General features: G+C 31.8%; 2 protein-coding genes across 2 annotated transcripts; both read left to right on the plus strand.

The window, feature by feature from the left end:
* Positions 1-2,753: 2,753 nt before the first annotated feature.
* Positions 2,754-3,434, plus strand: LOC117928353 (protein SUPPRESSOR OF FRI 4-like). The gene is made up of 2 exons (XM_034848248.1): positions 2,754-2,798; positions 2,898-3,434. Exons 1-2 carry the CDS (start codon positions 2,754-2,756, stop codon positions 3,432-3,434), a joined length of 582 nt encoding a protein of 193 aa, XP_034704139.1.
* A 3,975-nt stretch (positions 3,435-7,409) lies between these two features.
* Positions 7,410-18,076, plus strand: LOC117927657 (multiple myeloma tumor-associated protein 2 homolog). The gene is made up of 4 exons (XM_034847288.1): positions 7,410-7,533; positions 8,287-8,376; positions 15,823-16,090; positions 17,261-18,076. The coding sequence occupies exons 1-4, from the start codon at positions 7,491-7,493 to the stop codon at positions 17,526-17,528; spliced, it is 669 nt and encodes a 222-aa protein (XP_034703179.1). The 5' UTR covers positions 7,410-7,490; the 3' UTR covers positions 17,529-18,076.
* Positions 18,077-19,638: the final 1,562 nt, after the last annotated feature.

The raw sequence follows: 19,638 nt of genomic DNA on the forward strand, positions 1-19,638 counted from the left end.
GGCACATGACGTTTTTATATTGAACTAATAATAGGTCCCAGTTAAAGCCTGATTACAATTGTGAAGTAAATAGAATTCTCCTAGGGTGAAAATAAACCACATAATTTGGATTAAAATATTCACTACCCTTCTCATTGAATAAGTAATAATTCAATAGATTTTTGAAACTTTTAAGTTTTAATATAGAAATGTCAAAGTCTATGACTAAATTTGTGACTATAATTTCGTGAATTTTAAATTTGGTCATTAGATGAGTCAAATAAATCTTGATCTTTGAATTGATTATCTCTAAGAGAAACTTTAAAATATCAATTTTATACTTATATGTTATGGGTTGAAAAATACCAATTATATACATAGAAGTTTATGTGATAGGGAAAAATTATTTTTTTGGTATCATAGTTAAATTAAAAAAATAATAATAAGATAGTGAATTATTGATTCAACAACATATGAATATTTCAATCTTTGCATTTCATACGTGTGGTTAAATATGAACTATAGAATAAAAATACAAAGAAATAACATTTAAATACAAAAACACAGATTATGAGTATTTCACTCACATTTTCAAATTATGAGTCTTTTTAAAATTTTACAATTGTAATTTTTTAACTTTATGATTTTTAAAATTTATAATTTAATTTTAAATTAATGAAAACATTATGATTTTAAATAAATTTTAGAAAACATTGTGTTATTCAAAATTTAGCATTTTTATTTTTAAAAATTATTTTTAATTTTAATAATATATAAAAAATATATATTTATAATCCAACAGGTTTGATCACAATTCGACTAGTGAACCGTGATAACTTTTTCGGTTCAATGACCGATTCAATTTTGAAAACCTTATTTTAAAGTAAAATTTGCAAAATTCTATTTTAATAAATATTGCAAAAATGTTCTTTAAGAAAAATTATAAAATCCTCATAAATAAAATGTTAAAATCTTTCTTTTCAAAAATAAAAATCTCTTTTTTAAAAAAAATAAATAAAATAAAATTTGGCTTGAAAATATTTTTGTAAGTAATTTACAAAAATCACTTGGGTTGGAATTGGAAGTTGTACAAAAATTAATTTGAATTGAAATATCCTTTTAAATATTTTATAAAAATCACATTCCTTAAATAAAGATTTGAATTTAACTTTCTTTTCTTTTAATTAATTTGTGCAAAACCTTTTTAAAATAATATTCAAATTGACACTTTTTAAAATAGTATAAATCTAGTTTTCAATAAAATAATAACATCAATTCCTTTGAAAATAAAGTCAATTTGAAATATATATATATATATATATATATATATATATATATATATATATATATATATATATATATATATATATATATATTGTAAAGAAATTTGTAAAAATTCATCTTTAGTTTTAGTAAATATAGTTTGAATTAAAATATTTATTGGAAATAAAATTATGAAAATTCATTTTAGCAAAAGTAAATAAAAAATAAAAACTATTTTTTTTCCAAATAAAATCAAATTCAAACATTTCTCTTCTAATAAAATCTTACTTAATAATTTTTTTAATAAAAACAAGAAAAAAATCTTTGAAAATGAATTTGAATGTCAATAAAATTAAATCTTTTAATGAATAAATAAAAGGTTTGTCGATAATCAAATTGAGGTCATAAATTGAATTTTTTTTTAAATGTAAATAGGCTCTTTAAGTTTTTTTTTTTCTTTTGGTCAAAATTATATTATAACATTTAGAATAATAAACATATTTTCCAATAAATGATTTTGTGCACTTATTTTATATCATTCGTGTATATCCTTGTAATTTATGTTTCATCTCATGTCATATTGTATGTTTACTTATATCTTACTTTCATGATATTCGTTTTTGATCAATCAATTGTGATAATTTCCTTTATTCATTTAGCGCAGATAGTATCTATACAAGTTTAGATGGGTGGTACGAATTATCCCATATCTTCTTGATAAGTATTTGACCTTGAATCCATTTTTAGCTTGTAGACTTGTCATTTTTTGAATAAAAAGTCATGCAAGGTTTTATTTTTTATTTTATTTCCTCTTTTAAAAATAAATAAAAAGAAATGGTGTTGTAGACCTTCTCTCTTCATCTCTTGGTTTTTTTGTTTTTTTTTTTTATGATTTGAAACAAAGGGGTATGGCATGACCCAGGAGAGAAATTTTCCATATTTTAGTAAATGGGGGGGACACCTCCCAAGAACGCAGCTCTTTGGATGTGTGGCAAGGGAGAATGGCTGCCCATGAAAGTGGTTGCAAATACTTGCTGAGAGGTGAATAGGAGAGTGGGTGGTGGCTTGCCAAAGAAGACATAAACAGAGTTTTTTTTTTTTTAGGAAGAAAAAGGGGTGCAGAAGTTTGGGAGAGGGGGGGGGGGGGGGGGATTCGGAGAGAAACTAAAAGAAAACGGAGAAAGAAGAGGGAGCATCCTCAAGTACGTTTGCTATACCACATTTTGACTGCTATAGACATCTTTTTGGGTCACTATGACTATGTGATGATATATTCGTTCCTTGTTCTCCATGTGAAATTTGTTTGAGAGTGATCTAATTCCTTTTTTTAGCTCTCCTTTGTGTGTTTGAGTCATATCCTTGGATCTTGTTTCCATCTAGCTTTCCCACCTATACATGAGCCTATGGACTTCAATATGAAAGAAGGCTCATGTAAGTGTTATATTAAGTTCATTTGGATGCTCTGTTTTTGTGCTTGCTTCCTTGCTATTCACTCTCTGGTCTCGGAAGCTATGCGTACTACAAAGGAGAAAGGGTCATGGCCAGCATTGCCTTTGGTCTTCACATGGGCATAGTTTCGGAACCTGATTTGCCCCATTTTCATTGCCTAAAGAGTTGTTAAATTATTTTGTCGGGTTCATGACTGCCGCCTTCAGAACAGAGAATACACTCTCCCACATGAAATCTTAGCAGCTCATTATGGAGAGGAAGATGAAGATGTCCCATCAAAATTGGCTAAAGTGGAGGTCCCAAGTTCACAACTTGGTGGTGGTGCAGTACCTAGGACTTTAGGAATTGGAGTTCCTCCTCAACCAGCGTTAGGTGTAATGCCACGAGTTTACAATCCTGCATTAGCAGTGCCTCCTGCTGGTTGGTTAGTTCTTGCTCGCCCCCAGCCTTGGTACTCTCAGCACCCAGCAGTCTCTATTCCTCTTGCTCCATTGGGGATGACACGACAACCTTTGTTTCCAATACAACCTGTCAAGCCTCCTCTTCCATTCCACTCGTCTTCATACCCGATTTCCTCATTTCCTTTCCCCATCACCTTTTCTCTCTCTATCATCAAGCCCACCATGCCCACCTTTATACCCACTGAACCCGTGTTTCTTTCATCACCCGTGCCTCTCCATCAAATCCAAACACCCTCACATGCACCCCTCGTGCCTATCATGCTTGTTCCTCACCCATACTAATCCCACTTCTTTCCCTATATTATCACCATGCCCATACCATGCTCGTTTTCCATCAGCCAAAACCCTCCCATACCCATGAAACATCTCTCTCACTGTGTCTCATCCATTCCACTTGTCTTCATACCCATTCCCCTCACACTCTTGGATTCCCATGCAAACGACGTCTCATGCGCAAGGCCACCTCCGTTTCATACTCGTCTTTCCCATACTCGTGGGTATCTCTCACTCACCATCTTTCCTTTCCTGTCAAACTCACAAAACCCTCATTCTTGGTGAGGATGGACTCCCCTAAGCATGGCGATTTCTCCCTCACGAGCTCCCTTGGAGGTGGTCGCCCTGGAAGAGTGAAGAGAAGGGGCTTGAAGGTGGCTGCCAAGATGGTTGCTGGTGGAGCTGATGATGCCCGATTGGAGAGGTGGGCTGTGAGGGAGTTTGGAGCTCTTGGGCTTGCTCTTGGTGATGGGTTTGGGCTTGAGTTGGAGCCCAACCCAAGCTTGTTGATGGAGGGTAACATCTTCTCAAATAAGTGGGTTGTGAAGGTGATGGGGCCTTGGGCTTGCCCATGGTGGCGGGTATGGGCTTAAGTTGAAGCCCAGGCCCATTTGCATTGATGAAGGGCCTTATGCCAATCCCCCTTATTAAGGTGGCCCATGCCCACATCAAGTTAGCCCATTAGGCTACCCAAATTCTAAATAATTCTTTTAAAAACCTCTAATATCCATAATTAATCAATTCAATCATTCCCTTTTATTTGTTATCTTATTTTATTTCTACCAATTTAGTTAGCTCAACTTAAAGACGATTAAAAGATAAATTATTAGGATTGAATATCGTTTTTGAAACACAAAATAATTTATATTTCACCTCCCCTTCTTTAATCATGTCTAATCACCATATATGAAAACTTTGGTATAAATTAACTTATGTTGGTCTCGATGAATTTACTACATTCTAAACTTTAAATCCCATGTCTTGATTTAATTTTTCAATAATTCGTTTAAATTTTATTTTCATCAAATAGAATTATAATCTCATACTTACCTAGTTATTTAAAGTCTAATCCTTCAAAAATCCTCTGTCCTAATTCAATTTTTCAATAACTCGTTTAAATCTTATTTTCATCCATTAGAATTATAATCTCATACTTACCTAGTTATTTAAAGTCTAATCCTTCAAAAATCCCCTGTCCTAATTCAATTTTTCAATAATTCGTTTAAATCTCATTTTCATCAATCAGAATCATTATCTCATATCTATCTAGTTATTTAAAGTCTGATCCTTCAAAAATCTAATGTCTTAATTTAATTTTTCAATAATTCGTTTAAATCTTATTTTCATGAAATAGAATCATTATCCCTTATTTATTTAGTTATTTAAAGTCCGACCCTTCAAAAATCTAATGTCTTAACTTAATTTTTCAATAATTCATTTAAATCTTATTTTCATCAAATAGAATCATTATCCCATATTTATCTAGTTATTTAAAGTCTAATCCTTCAAAAATCCAATGTCTTAATTTAATTTTTCAATAATTCGTTTAAATGTTATTTTCATCAATCAGAATCATTATCCTAAATCTATCTAGTTATTTAAAGTCTGATCCTTCAAAAATCCAATGTCTTAATTTAATTTTTCAATAATTTGTTTAAATTTATTTTCATCAAATTGAATCATTATCTCATATTTATCCAGTTATTTAAAGTCTAATCCTTCAAAAATCCAATGTCTTAATTTAATTTTTCAATAATTCGTTTAAATCTTATTTTCATCAATTAGAATCATTATCTCATATCTGTCTATTTATTTAAATCTTATTTTCATCAAATAGAATCATTATCCCATATTTATCTAGTTATTTAAAGTCTAATCCTTCAAAAATCCCATGTCTTAATTTAATTTTTCAATAATTCGTTTAAATCTTATTTTCATCAAATAGAATCATTATCCCTTATTTATCTAGTTATTTAAAGTCTGACCCTTCAAAAATCTAATGTCTTAACTTAATTTTTCAATAATTCGTTTAAATCTTATTTTCATCAAATAGAATCATTATCTCATATTTATCTAATTATTTAAAGTCTAATCCTTCAAAAATCCATTTAATTTTTCAATAATTCGTTTAAATATTATTTTCGTTAATTAGAATTCTTATCCCATATCTATTTATTTATTTAAGGTCCAATTCTTCAAAAATCCAACGTCCTAATTTAATTTTCAATCTTAAAAATTCAACTACTTATTTTCTATTCGTTTAAAATATTGTTTCCGTCAAATAGCATTATTACTCCATATTTATTTATTTATTCTAATCGTTAAAGTTTAATTCTTCAGGACCTGACTTCCAAATCTAATTTCCAATCTCAAAAGCTCCATCATTCGTATACCACCGCTTACTGATTATTCTTGTTATCAATGTTATCCCATCCATTTACTTATTCAGTTATTCATATGCCAAAGATCTTATCTCTAAATAAATTCTTAAATTTTCAATCTCTAAAATTCCATCTTTCGCAATTATTTACCTAATCTTTATTATTTTACCATCGTTGTTATTCCCTTCATTCACTTACTTACCCATCCACTTATCCATTCATTTAAAATCCCGAACTCTCAAATCGTTTTTAAAATTCCGATCTCGTTCAAATTCAATTTCTAAAATTCTCATTCTCACATTTAACCTCTAAAAGTCTGATCTTCAAATAAACTCTAGAACTCCAATTTTCCAGTAATCTTCGAGATTCCAATTTTTCAAATAAGTTTCAAAAATATAAGTTTCTCTCACATAGTTTTAATTTCACCTTGGTTTTCAAACGATCTTTTGCTCCTCTTGATTTCAATAAGCCTGAATAAATTTTTTCATAATTCCAGAATAATGGAATCTGTGACATTAAGTCATGTAAAATGAACGGGCTTTGGTGGGGGCCCAACATGTGTGACTTTATGATTGATTGATTGATTGTTCAATTTGATTATCATACATGATTGGTTTATCCTACTCTCTGACATGCATGAGATTATTTCTAAATTGTGCATTAACCCTCTCTATTGATAGCGCATGGTGGCTCGTTACCCATTTTTTATCTAATCATTGTCTATGTATGTCCTGATTCTCACATGTGCACGATCTATCCTGGGTATTCATTGATTTACTCATCCATTGTCATGATTGCTTCAATTTTATTAGTAGAGACCGATTTAGGGACTTAGAGGGTGCTAAGGTTTTTTACCGTACCTTCCCGACAAGTAAGCAGACCCCCGAACCCGATCCGGTTTTTTTTCGTAGATCATCTTTTCCAAAATAAGGAGTCACACTTAAGATTTTTCTTTCTTATTTTGTTTACCCTTTTAAAATAAAACAAAAATAAGTGGTGACTCCAAGTCATTTTTCTTAATCAATAAAATCATTTTTCAAATAAAAATCGAGCTCGCCATCGAGTGGGAAACGTATGAGCCGAAATGCGGGGTCCATAGGTGTTTTCAACCTTTTTTTTAAATCAATTATTTTACAAATAAAAAAACGACTCTTGCCATTGAGTGGGAACACATGTGAACAATACGGGTCTAAAAATAATTTAAAAAAATACAGGTCCACAAAACAATTTTCCCTTATTGTTTAATTTAAATTATTATTAATAGATTATTTTCATTCTTTGAAATATTGCTATTTTTTATTTTTTATTTTTTATTTTTTCATTTTTTTTAAAATTAATTACAATAAAATAAATATAATTTATAAACAAATAAATATTATAGATTTTACAATTTATTTTTATGGAAAATAATTTCTGTGTTAAAAAAAGGAAAAACTGAAATTTTTGTTTATTTAATTATGTATATATCTATAAACAGGATGGGTGGGCAATACCTGACCCGTTCTGAATCCGACCATTTGAAACAAATCTCAGACCCGCGACGGACGGTTACCCAAAAGCCACCCCATGCCATGGGTTGGCGTGATTCGTGAACAAAAGTAGAAGCTAAGCATAAAGCGACGGAGGATAGAGAAACGGAAATTTTCATTCACCAAACGAAGCAGAGGATAAAAGAAACTGGAAAATGTATCATCCTACCAGAGGTGGCGTTCGCGGTGGACGAGATCGTAAACGCTCTTCTCTTCCTTTTTTTTCTCTACTTTTCTAGGGTTTCTGCACTTTTTAAACCTCAACTACCTCTCTAATCCAATCTTCTTCATGCTTCGTTCTTTTTCTTCTTCTTCTTCTTCTTCTTCTTCTTCTTTTTTTTTCACTTGTGTTTTAATTTAATTTTATTTGATTTATGAACTCTTGATTTATGCTCTGCAATTTTGATTGAGAGTCTGAAATTCAAATTAAAAAGCCCTAGCTCTAGTCAAGACTAGGTTTTGAATTCTTTTGTGAATATAAATCTATGTATGATCGTAGAATAAGACTTAAGAGGCAGGCATCTTGGGACCAAAAAGAGCCTTGTCTTCTAGGGTATTGGGTATATTGAATTTTATTAAGAAAAAATAAAAAAAAGAAAAAAGAATGGGAACCAGGCATAAATTGATGGTGAATGAGAGTTTTTTGCCTTAAGCATAGTCAATAAGTAATCAATATATCGTCTGGTTTTGAAGTATACTATCTTATTTGAAGATTCCTTGTTACTTTTATATGCAAGTTATTAGCAACATGTGTATTGTCAAACTGAACTCAGGTTTTGGATTGATGATCTAATGAGGATTTCATCTGCATTTTCATTAGACACACTTAGAACTATTGCAACTATGTCTAGTTACTTGTGGGAACTTTCTTCTTTCTCTGTCTTACTATCAATAGTGCCTAAGCCTATTTGTGGACAACTCATGGATGATTGAACTTTTTGTAATGTCCAGAATTTAAGTGGGATGATGTCAAGGTTGATAAACACCGAGAGAACTATCTTGGTCACAGTATCAAGGCCCCTGTTGGAAGATGGCAAAAAGGTATTACCTTCTGATTCCTCTATGTTTACTGTTTTAACATGAAATATTCAGTTACATTCTTTCATGTGTGTCAGACCTTTCATTTGATTCACTGAAACTGAGCATTGGGCTCTGAAAGGGGCAGGTGAATGCCATCTAACCTTCAAATCTCTCTTATTTATTTTGGTATATATAGAGAGGTCTATGAAAACTAAATGGTTATGTTGCACCACCCCAACTTGTACCGGTGTTTTAAAAGGCTATTGAGGCTTATATACATCAAGGCTCACCTCAAGGCGAGGCTTTGTGAATTAGTCTTGAGGCTATAGCCTCATTTAGCTTAATTAAGGCTTATAACTGTGCGGCTATAGCCTTAAGGCTATTGAGGCTTGAGCCTCAAATATCGAAAGGGTTTTAGTCGGTTTCCAACCTTTGTGGGCTTATGCTATAATATTTTATAAGAGGTTTAAGCCTCAATATTCAATGAGTTTTAATTGTTGCTATGTTTTTGTGGGCTTTTGGCATAGATTTTATAGGTTTTGTATTGGGTCTTGGTTTTGGTTAAACCTTTATAAAATAAGGGCTTATTTGACTTCCAATTAACTTTTTAAATGGAGGAGAAAAAGAGGTATTAAGAAGAAGGTGTCCTAGTAGCTGAGCCCATATAATTATTATCTTATTATTGATGGATAAGGAAAAATACGATCGGAATTGATGGATAAAGAGGAAGAATGAGTGGATATTAACATTGATGATGATAATAATATAGCAAGTGAATATTAACATTGACGAAGTTGAGCAGTCCAACCAAGCTATTAAATCTGTTTTTATGTATACTTTTGTGAATTAGGTCTAGGGTATATATAGAGGGCTACACGTTGTCTATGTTAGATTTTGTAGATTGGTTGAGCTCCAAGTAAGAAAAAGGTTTTGTTGCTCCTTACTTTTTCACCTTTACTGGGCTTTGGTTGTATACTTTGTGTGTTCTTGCTACGCCACCTTTTAGGCACTTTTAATACATGCCCTCTTTTTGCCTATATGAAAAAAAATAACATAGCAATTGAATATGATTATATTCCTGGGAGGATCCTGCTTGTGAGAGTGATAATAGTGTTGAAAATTATTTGATGAAGTCTTGAGAGAGTTAAATCTTAGAAAAGAGAAAAATGAACTAAATTACAAACTATTAACAATGGAAAAAAATAATTAATTTTATTATGATGAAGTTTATGCATTATTATCATTCAATTTTCTTGTGATTTTATTAGTATTTTTTAAATTTTTTGAGATTTTTAATTTATTTAAATTGATGCTTACGCCTTGCCTTATTTTAGCAAAACACATCAAAGCTGCCTTTAGCCTTTTACAACTTTGTCTTGTACACCACAAAAATGTTGCATATGCAACAATAACACTTAGTATTACTTTACTATTCATTAAAAGAATATTTTGCTTCTAGTCCATAAGTAACTGTTAATGTTCTGTTTTACAACTATCATGTCATGTATATTATTATTTTGTTTTTGATAGGCACCATGATTTAACTTCAGCTTATCTACCTTCAATGAAATTTTTAATGATTGTGCATTTTGTTCTGATTCTATCATATCTGGAAATTGCATTAGTTTCCTTGTTGGTTTTCTCAATCAAGTAAAACGTTGTGTGTGATGATGGTATTATCCTACTAATTTACTTCAAATGGGTCCACTAGTGTATTTCCTTCTGCTATGGACCTTTTTCAGGAGGTTGAGTGATTGGGCAAAGTAATCCTTCTCTAGATCTTTATTGCAAATTTTTTACTGACCTTAGGTCATGTTATGTGGACTCGCCAAAGTATATGAAGCAATTGAGTCTTGTGCATATCTCCAACATGCCTATTGATCTGATATATGCATACTCATGAGGTGTGTATAGCAAAAGAAATGAAACTCAATAGTTTGTTTTATAGGAATAACCTTAGACTGAAGATAGACAGTCTGTATTAGTCATATACTTCAATCTGGCCTAGTCTATAGAAATGAGAAAAAAATGGAAACTAGGCAACTTAGTCATGTGTCTGTTTCCTGTGATATGAGGTTAAATAAATTTGACACTTAGGCACATGCCAAAACCTTATGCTTCTTGTGTCCATGGAATGTAGACTAGGTTGAAGAGTGATGTCCCAGGATGGTTATGTAATATGGACCTAAAGAAGGATTATGATATTCTTTTTTGTTGGATGTGGTGTAGGGGATTATCTATAGATGGAAGTATTGGATTCGGTGGAGTGTTTCCCTTTATTAGAGGTATATTTTGGAGGTTGAGGGATCAGGCAAAATGGTTCTTATTTTCGCTTTCATTTTGTGTTTTTAGGGAAACCATTAGTCAAGTTATGACAAGGGAAAGAGGGGAAAGGAGGTCGGATTAGAAGGTAGTTTCTTTGAGGATCTACAAGTGCTTCTTGTTTTGCACATCCAATGTGTGCATTTTATGTTGCTTTTTTGTCATCCCATGCTCTCAAGGCTTTGTTATGTGCACTTAGCGGTGGCCAGTTTTTGAGCAAAGTCAGAGTGAGTGGGGTTGATGATATTATTGATATTGATGAGTTAGCTGCAGACTTTTGGAGTTTGGGTGGATTCGTTTCCTTTGACCTGTGGCAGTAATTTCAACACTTGGTTAGTTCAGAGAATGTCAGAAGAGAATGGCTTCATGGAAATCATGTTGCCTGTTGGAGGGAGGTAAGTTTAATCATCCCTAATGCTTTTGACCTATGGCAACTCTCTCTACTTTTCAGGTGTCTTCAGTCATGACAGAATTTAGAAAATTCAATGGGCTTCTTTTGAGGCTGGAAAAAGTTAAATGTCATTTGGTGAGTTGGGACTTGTAGTTTTAGTGGATCACATACAGTAGCCAGTCTTCTCTCAATTGATTAACCTGACTGATTGGATTGAGCCTCTTTCAGTAGTATAATGAATATAATATTATTATGTTTTAGGTGTTTCTTATGTCATGTGTCCAGGAAACCTTTAGGGAACCTTTAGAATTGGACAGCAGATGTAATCTAGTTGCTGTTTAAATGACCAAATGCTCATTATGTTGCATAATAGGAAAAGTTGGATTGACAGACCTCCAAGTGTACCTCATTTGTACTCCTTTATGTGGCTGTTCTGCTGTTTCCAGCCAAAATATGTTTAGATCATGGATGATCCATCTAAGTGGCTATTTATTTATAAGGAAGACATATTAGAAGCCCCAAAGCAGGTGACACTAGTACTGGGGGAGCATGCATGGGAAAGCCCAGGAAGGCAAAAGAAAAATAATACAGGGGAAGAAAAAGAGAAACCACTAGTGATCTAGAAGAAAAACCAGAAAACTGCTGGATATAACTGTACTCATGCTGCATGAATCATCAATGAAGTTCACAAAGGTACATCAATGGGTTTTCCCATTGTTAAGGTCTAAAGCATTAAGGGTTTAATCAGGATATGCCTTTCAGCTTCAGGATTGTACATTTTTCTCCCTCAAAAGATTCTTCTGCTGTGCTCCCTTCAAAGGCACCAACAGGTACGATGGAGCAGATCCTACTGTTCCCTCTTGTGCTTTTGACAAATTTCCTATGCCTACTAGCGAGAAATCCTTAACTGACCCAAGAACAGCCATGATGCTAAAGCATGAAGATTAAGATTTGATTCTCACTAGTCATCAGAAAATGGATGATAATGTGCTTGGCTGAACTCTAATTCCCTTTTACACAGGCTGCAAAGATTTCCTAGGGAGAAAACCCTCTTCTTTAGCTGTTCTATCTCAAGTGGTTTTCTTCTCTTGGACTATGATGTTCCACAAAAAAATAGCCCCTGATAGATAAACATGTAGAAGCTGATTGCAATTTTAAACTGCTATACCATGTCTTAGGATAAAAAGAGATCACCTGTCACTGCAAGACAAGTTTGCCTTGGCAATGCTGTCTCACTTTTATCTAGGCTTGGCATATTTTATGTAATGTTTTATTTATTTATTTATTTTTAAATCATTTTACCAGTTAAAGAGTTTAGAGGGCAAAGTGCTGCAGCTGGAAGCTTTGGAACTTGTATTATGAATAGAGTTTGCAATGGCTCTTTTTAGAGCCAATGTTTTAGAAAGCTATTGAGACTTATGCCCTGAGGTTTGCATCAAGGCAAGGCACTATGAATTAGCCTTGAGCCTATAGCTTAAATATCGGGTAACTAAGACCTAAGCTTCATACTAATAAGGCTTCCAACCTTGAGGCTATAGCTTCGAGATTATTGAGACTTAAGCCATTAATATTCAATAAATTTGAACCATTGTGGGATTTTCTATCTATTTTACGCTTAGGCCACGATATGCCCATGTCCATGGGTATAGGTGTCAAGTGTGGGTCTATGTCTAGGTGTCGAATCCTTTAGAGCTAGTGTCTTAGAAAGCTATTGAGACTTATGCCCTGAGGTTTGCATCAAGGCAAGGCATTGTGAATTAGCCTTAAGCCTAAATATTGGGTAACTAAGGTTTAAGCTTCATACTAATAAGGCTTACAACCTTGAGGCTATAGCTTTGAGATTATTGAGACTTGAGCCATAAATATTCAATAAATTTTAATCCTTGTGGGATTTTCTATTTATTTTATGCTTAGGCCTCAATATGCCCATGTCCATGGGTATGGGTGTCAAGTGTGGGTCTATGTCTAGGTGTCGGATCCTTTGCATCCCAAAATCTTAGGACACAAGGATTCAATTGAAAATGATCTCAATTAGGGGTGTAGTTACTTAGATACAACATTGATTATTATATATTTTCTATTTTAATTGAATGTTTAAAGATTATTGAAATTTTCCATTTATCTCTAGATTTTTAATATATTAATTTTGATATTTCTTTTTTATTTTTATTATATTAATTATTATATTTATCTTTAAATTTTATATATTGTTAATTATCATATATTTTTATTTTAATTGAATATTAATATTATTGAAAATTTTCATAAATGTGAAACATAGTTATGATAAATGTTTTATTTTAATAGGATGTTGAGAGAATTTTTAGGAAATTAAATTGAAATATATTTATTATTTTCCATAAACATTGAGAACTTGTAAGAAAATGTATAATTGACTTTGAGTCAACCTCTAATAGTTGAAATGTTCCAAAATTTATATTTTTAATTATTTAAATTGAAGCTAATTAATTTTTAAATTCTATACTAATTAAGTTTTATTATTTCGATATTGATATAGTTCAACTTTACTATATATCTCTATGTAAATATATTTTTTAAATCTTGCTATTTTAAGTTGATAAAATTAGTTTAACTTTAATATTTTTTAAAAAATGAAAATAGATAATTGTTATTATCTATTATAATTTAATACAACATCTGCACTCATGTTGTATCATTCAACATAGATATTTTGGTTGAAATTAAAGTATTTGTGTATCACAACAATATGCAATAGGGTTTTGTGCTTTTGTGGGGTTTTGGTGTAGATTTTTTAAGTCTTCTATCTTAGATTCAACCATCGGATCAAACCTTTTATAAAATAAAGATTTCGTTGGCTTCCATTTAACCCTTCAAGAGGAGGGGAAATTTTTTGAAGTGGTTAGCTTCATATGTCAGTCATTATTTAATTATTGGTGGATCAAGGAAAAAAAGCCACTGCAATTGATGGATGAAGAAGAAGAATGATTGGATAGTAACATTTGTGAGAGGCTGATAGAACAATTGATTATGATGATGATTCCTTGAAGGATCCTACTAATGATAGTGATGTGATGTTGAAGATTATTTGATGGAGGCTTGAGTGAGTGTAGGATTTTAGAAGAGAGAGAAGCATTAAATTTAAAACTATTAAAAATGACAAATAATTACTTATTATGAATTCTTTGTTTTTCTTTATTCAATTTTTATGTGATTATATAAGTATCTTTGTGATTTTTGGGATTGTTGTTTTCTTTTTTATTGATGTTGCTATTGTTGTTGTTGTTATTATTATTATTATCATTATCTTCTTCTTCTTCTTCTTCTTCTTCGTTGTTTTTTTTTTTTTTTTTTTTTTTTTTTTTTTTTTTTTCTGTTGTTGTTTTATTTTTGAAGCTGAGGTTTAGCCTTGTTCTGCCTCAAGGCTTATGCCTCACTACATTTTGGCAAAATTCTCTTCTTCTTTTTCTTTATTTTTTATTTTTTTGTTTTCTTTCTTGGTTTTTTTTTGGAAGTTGAGGCTTAGCCTTGTTCTGCCTCAAGGCTTATGCCTCATTGCACCCTTTTACGGCATTGTCTGGGGAGGGGGTGTGTCTCTTCAGTTCTTTTGCTTTTGTTCCTTTGTGAGTGCATTTGCTTTGATTTCAGATGTTGCATTTCCTTATGAATTTTGGGCTTGCGATCATTTTCTTCCCTCTAGTGTATATTATTTTAACTGATGGAATATTAAAGCATTTGCCAAAAATTGGTGAATAACTTGGGCATTGTAAAATTTTGTTATATGAATATATGAAATTGGGGAAATGTTAAGTTTGACTTAGAACATTCTTTCTAAGAAATACATAATCAGTTCTGTGTTGCTTAAAAAACTAAAAAAAATATATATTTATTCTGAGGTGTGCATCACAAGTAAAATTTTTGCTAAATAACATTTTGGAAATCAGCCTGTGTCACTTCTAGTTCACTCATCTTAAAAAATAAATTCTATGGGAAAATTATTTCATTAAAGATATTTAACGTCATATGACCATAGAATAATAAGCTGCCAATTTTAGTGGTTAGTGCCTTTTCCCTTTTCCCCTTTATTTCTTTTTTTTTTTCTTTTTAAGGCTATGTTTGGTTCCCGGAAAATTTGAGGGAAAATGCGAGGGAAAGAAAATACAAAGGAAAAGTAGGAGGAAAGAAAAAGTGAAGGAAAATAAAAAAATATATTAAAAGTTGATAAATTATTTTTTTTGTTACTTCAAACTCATTTTATTTATTTTAACTCATCAATATAAAGATTAAATAATTTAAAAATACATAAGTTTTTAATTAATTTTAATTATATTTGATTTTCTGTGATATTTTTTATAGGACAACCAAACATGAGAAAATCATTTTCCTTAGCATTTTTTTTTCTTTCCTTTGTACTTTCTGGGAACCAAACATAGCCTAAAGGAATGCCCACTTATGGCTGTGGTTGAGCTTAGATCTGCAAAGGTATGGTATCCTGGTTTGGTTGGTTCAGCAATTTGGTCTGTCCACTTTTTGTAAGTTGCTAATTATAGAAAATCACAAACTTAAATATTATTGTCAGAGTTCATGATAGATCACCTAATTGGTATGTTTAATGGATGAGTGGTTAGACATCTATTGAATGAAGTTGTCCGATTGAAAGTTAGTGTTATCCTTGTTTGATGGAATACCATTCTGTTATATTCCACCTACTACTTAGTTAAATTAAGATTTATTTTCTATATAGAATTTCTAAACATTTATCAATTTTCAAACAGGGAAAGACCTACACTGGTACTCCAGGGATAAGAAATCTGAGAGTTCAGATATGGAGGCTGCAAAAGAAGAGATAAAAAGGATCAAGGAACAGGAGGAACAGGCCATGAGAGAAGCTCTTGGTTTAGCGCCTAAACGTGCTAACCGACCTCAAGGTAACCGACTAGATAAGCATGAGTTTTCGGAACTTGTGAAGCGAGGCTCTACTGCAGAAGATTTGGGTGCAGGCCATTCTGAAGCAGCACATGTTCAAGGTCTTGGTTTTGCGAGGTATGACTGGGAAAGTTTCATATGTTTGGCTTTGATGACTAGTGCAATGATATTACACTTCTATCTTGATGCTGTTTTGTTGTTCTGATGTTATATACTTTGGTTGTTTATATGAATTCTCACAATAAATGTCCATAACAGTCCTGTTATAAGTAATAATATCTAAAGTTTTCCTAAAATTTTATAGTTGAATAATGTTACAAATGTAATTCCATTTTTTTCTGTGTGGGGGTATGTTCTTATAGACAGATATAATTTGTTGGAACAAATTTAAAATATCATGCTTGAAAGTGCAGTGACTTTAGATGGACCTTTTTATGGGACCTTTTGATGGAATAGAAGGATTTAACATAGTAGGCTACTTCAAGTAGTTGGTTAGGGTAAATGTAACTACCAATGATTCATCAAGAACCATTTCATTTTGTGCACCCCTTGAGGGACAGCTGGTGTGCCAAATGGGATTCATCTTTAGGTCAAGTTAGTCATATCTTAGTCTCATTGATCAGCCCACCCTTGAATATTCATGCCCACCCTTGAATATTTTCAATGTTTAAAATAAAAATTATATTACATTTTAATATTTTCTATTTGAAAAAATGAAATTTCTCTCATGTTTAACAATATTCATGATTAAAATATTTAAACTTTACAAATAATTTTTTTTATATTATGTTATTTAATATATAAAAATAATTTATATATCATATATCAATATTATTTTGTAAATATTTTTTTTAGTTTTTTTAACCATAAATTTAATTTATAATAAAAAAAATATTTTGAAAAATGAGTATATATATATATATATATAATTGATAAAAAATAAATTTATGATACATGCAACTAACATATCTCATATAAAAAGGATAAAAAGAGAAGATGGATAATATATCCCACCACTATCCTATTCTATCATTCGTTGAACATAAGATATAATAAGTGATAGAATAACTTATCCTATCACATCACCAACCGAACATGAGATAGGATATAATATTTTCTTCTCTTATCTTATCCCATACTGCATTCGGCCAACCAAATATGACCTAAATGTAATCTGTTTTCATACTTTCTAATCACATTGGATTGTGATGGTTTCCTTAAAAACGCCCATTTTATTTCATTATTTGTCTTTTTTCATTAAAGTTTGTTTGTAACTTGTTATTACAGAGCACCCCGTAATGGGGAAGAATTTAGTTCTCTTCAACCAAGCCCTAGAGCTGCATTGCCCGAGAAAGTGGATGTTGCTGTGCCCAATCCAACAACACCCAACACCAAAGAAGAGTTAGAGGATGAAAGCTACCGAAAGAAAAGGAGGCGTGAAGAGAAGAAGCATGAGAAACATGAGAAGCATGAAAGACGTGAGAAGCGGCATTCTCGGGATGACGATGACAGGAGGAAGCGCAAGAAAGACAAAAGAAGACATGACTCTGACTGAAGATTGATCTCAATCATAAACTGTGTATGGACAAAAGAAAACACAATTCCGACTGATGATTAGATCAAGCAAACTGTGTACTATTCCTCTCTCTTGTTTTTCTTTTCCTCATCAAGTAGAAACCTCTATTTTTAGTGTACCTTTTAGATGGGATTTTGTGATGTACTGTTGCTTGGGATATAGATTGTGGACACCCCTGATAAGTCTCTTAGGATAAAAAAGCCTGGAAGGAAAAAGATGATAGTCACCACCTGTAGTTGAGTTATTTGGTGGTGAACATAGGAGTCATCGCATGATTAGTGAGAAAGCAGGCTAGACTTGGCAGATATCGACTGCTTGCAACGCACAGAAGCACAAAACTTGAGAATGCCAGAGTTGATTACCACTATCAGGTGAGCTACAACATTATTTTGTATTTGTTTTTGTCAATACAATGACATTGTCAACTGTTTATTAAATGAAAAAATATGCCTGTATCACATTGATTTAAAATTTGGAGGAACTTGCTTTATAAAGCAACTTGGTTTTACAGAGTTTTTAGGGCTTTATTCTGATATTAGGAGAGTGTATTTTGCCGTCTAGATCTCATTGTAACAAATGGGCATGATTTGTCTCTGTTCTGGCAGCCTTAGTTGGAGCATGAGGGTCCAGCCCATGAGGCCCATTCAGTGGACTATTATTTAACCATTTTCTGAGCTGTTTTCCTGGCAACCCCTTGAGCCCAAAATGGGCTGTCATGTAGGAGCCTTTGAACCCCAATATGGACCCCCGCTATGTCCAATTCTTGTCGCCTAGATATGGGCATAAAGGCTGTTGGGTGGGGGGAAGGTATTTTCATGCTCTGCGAATGGCAGTTGTAGCTGGTAGTTTCTCCTGGTTTCTCTCCAATTTTTTGAAGCTTTTCCTTGGTAAAATCTCCACATATTTCCTCCTTTATGATGTTGAGATGATGAATTTCCATCTCAATGTGTTACCCCGTTTGGATTAGTTACACACTTACACCTCACAAAAGTTAAGTGAGTTCTTGCAAATGGAAAAACATTTTGCAGTGGTTTTCTTTGGCCTCTTGTAAGGGGTTTTATCCATATTAAACCTTGCTTTCTTCTTTTATTGCCTTTTGTTTTAGCTTACTGCTATGGTGAGCATTTTCTAGTTGAAGACTTGTGCTAAGGTTATTGTGTGGGTATTGATGGTTGTCTTGTTGACAATTTGAAGACTATGATGGAAGATTTTCTCAACATCCGAGATTTGTTACTCTTGATGGTAAAGTCAAAACTATCTATATCCCTAGCCTTGAACCGAAGAAGATGAATACAATCGCCCAAATTTGGCAATGAATCGACATAGCCTTCATAATCATGTGACTCATGAAATTGGTGCTAACAATAAAATATTTTTGTAAAAGAAGTCAATTAACATGAAGTTAGTGAAAAGGACATTAGTTGTCGACGGCACTAATGATCTCTTGAGTGCCTTTCAAAGTATGGTAAAGAAATTGATTGCTATGAAAATGGTGCTCGATGTTGAGATACAAAATCTTAGTTGTCATGTTCTCTACCAAGCATTTGGGAGACTTTTGTTGTAACTATTAGTAAATAGATGCATTGTCCATAGAAGTTATAAAAGAATAAAATTTGTTTAGACAATAAGGAAGACTTCTGGTACAAACAGTGCATAAGATCTTAATACTAAAAATGTATGGAAAAATAAGATTAAAGGACAAAGAAGTTATAAAAAGTCTAGGGAACGATCTAAGGTCATGTTTTTTTTTTTTTTTTTTTAATTTAAATCTAAATAGAATTTAATTTAATTTTAAATAGAACTTAATCACAACAAGTATTAAGTTGTTTGTTTTTTTTATTATTTTATTTCTGTTAAATATTAAGTAGTTTGTTTTTTTATGTTTCAAAAGTCAACATCTAATACATTAAGAAAATTAATTTTTATATTAGTTATTATTTGATAAAAAAAAATGAACATATTTTTAAAAATCTCATGAAATATTTTTTAAAGCTAATAATTAAAAAAAAAAAAAAAAAGGAGAAAGAGAGAATAGATCGATAAACCTAAATCAAATTAAAGAAATAAAATAATTCAATTACATATTTTC

The sequence above is a fragment of the Vitis riparia genome, chromosome 13 (assembly GCF_004353265.1).
Source record: "Vitis riparia cultivar Riparia Gloire de Montpellier isolate 1030 chromosome 13, EGFV_Vit.rip_1.0, whole genome shotgun sequence".
In the NCBI taxonomy this organism is placed as follows: domain Eukaryota; kingdom Viridiplantae; phylum Streptophyta; class Magnoliopsida; order Vitales; family Vitaceae; genus Vitis; species Vitis riparia.

Coding starts and splice junctions, on each gene's coding strand:
- LOC117928353 (XM_034848248.1), top strand. CDS start 2,754: ATGCGTACTACAAAGGAGAAAGGGTCATGGCCAGCATTGCCTTTG. Junction 2,799..2,897: donor CATGGCCAGCATTGCCTTTG/GTCTTCACATGG, acceptor TGCCGCCTTCAG/AACAGAGAATACACTCTCCC.
- LOC117927657 (XM_034847288.1), top strand. CDS start 7,491: ATGTATCATCCTACCAGAGGTGGCGTTCGCGGTGGACGAGATC. Junction 7,534..8,286: donor CGTTCGCGGTGGACGAGATC/GTAAACGCTCTT, acceptor TGTAATGTCCAG/AATTTAAGTGGGATGATGTC. Junction 8,377..15,822: donor TGTTGGAAGATGGCAAAAAG/GTATTACCTTCT, acceptor ATTTTCAAACAG/GGAAAGACCTACACTGGTAC.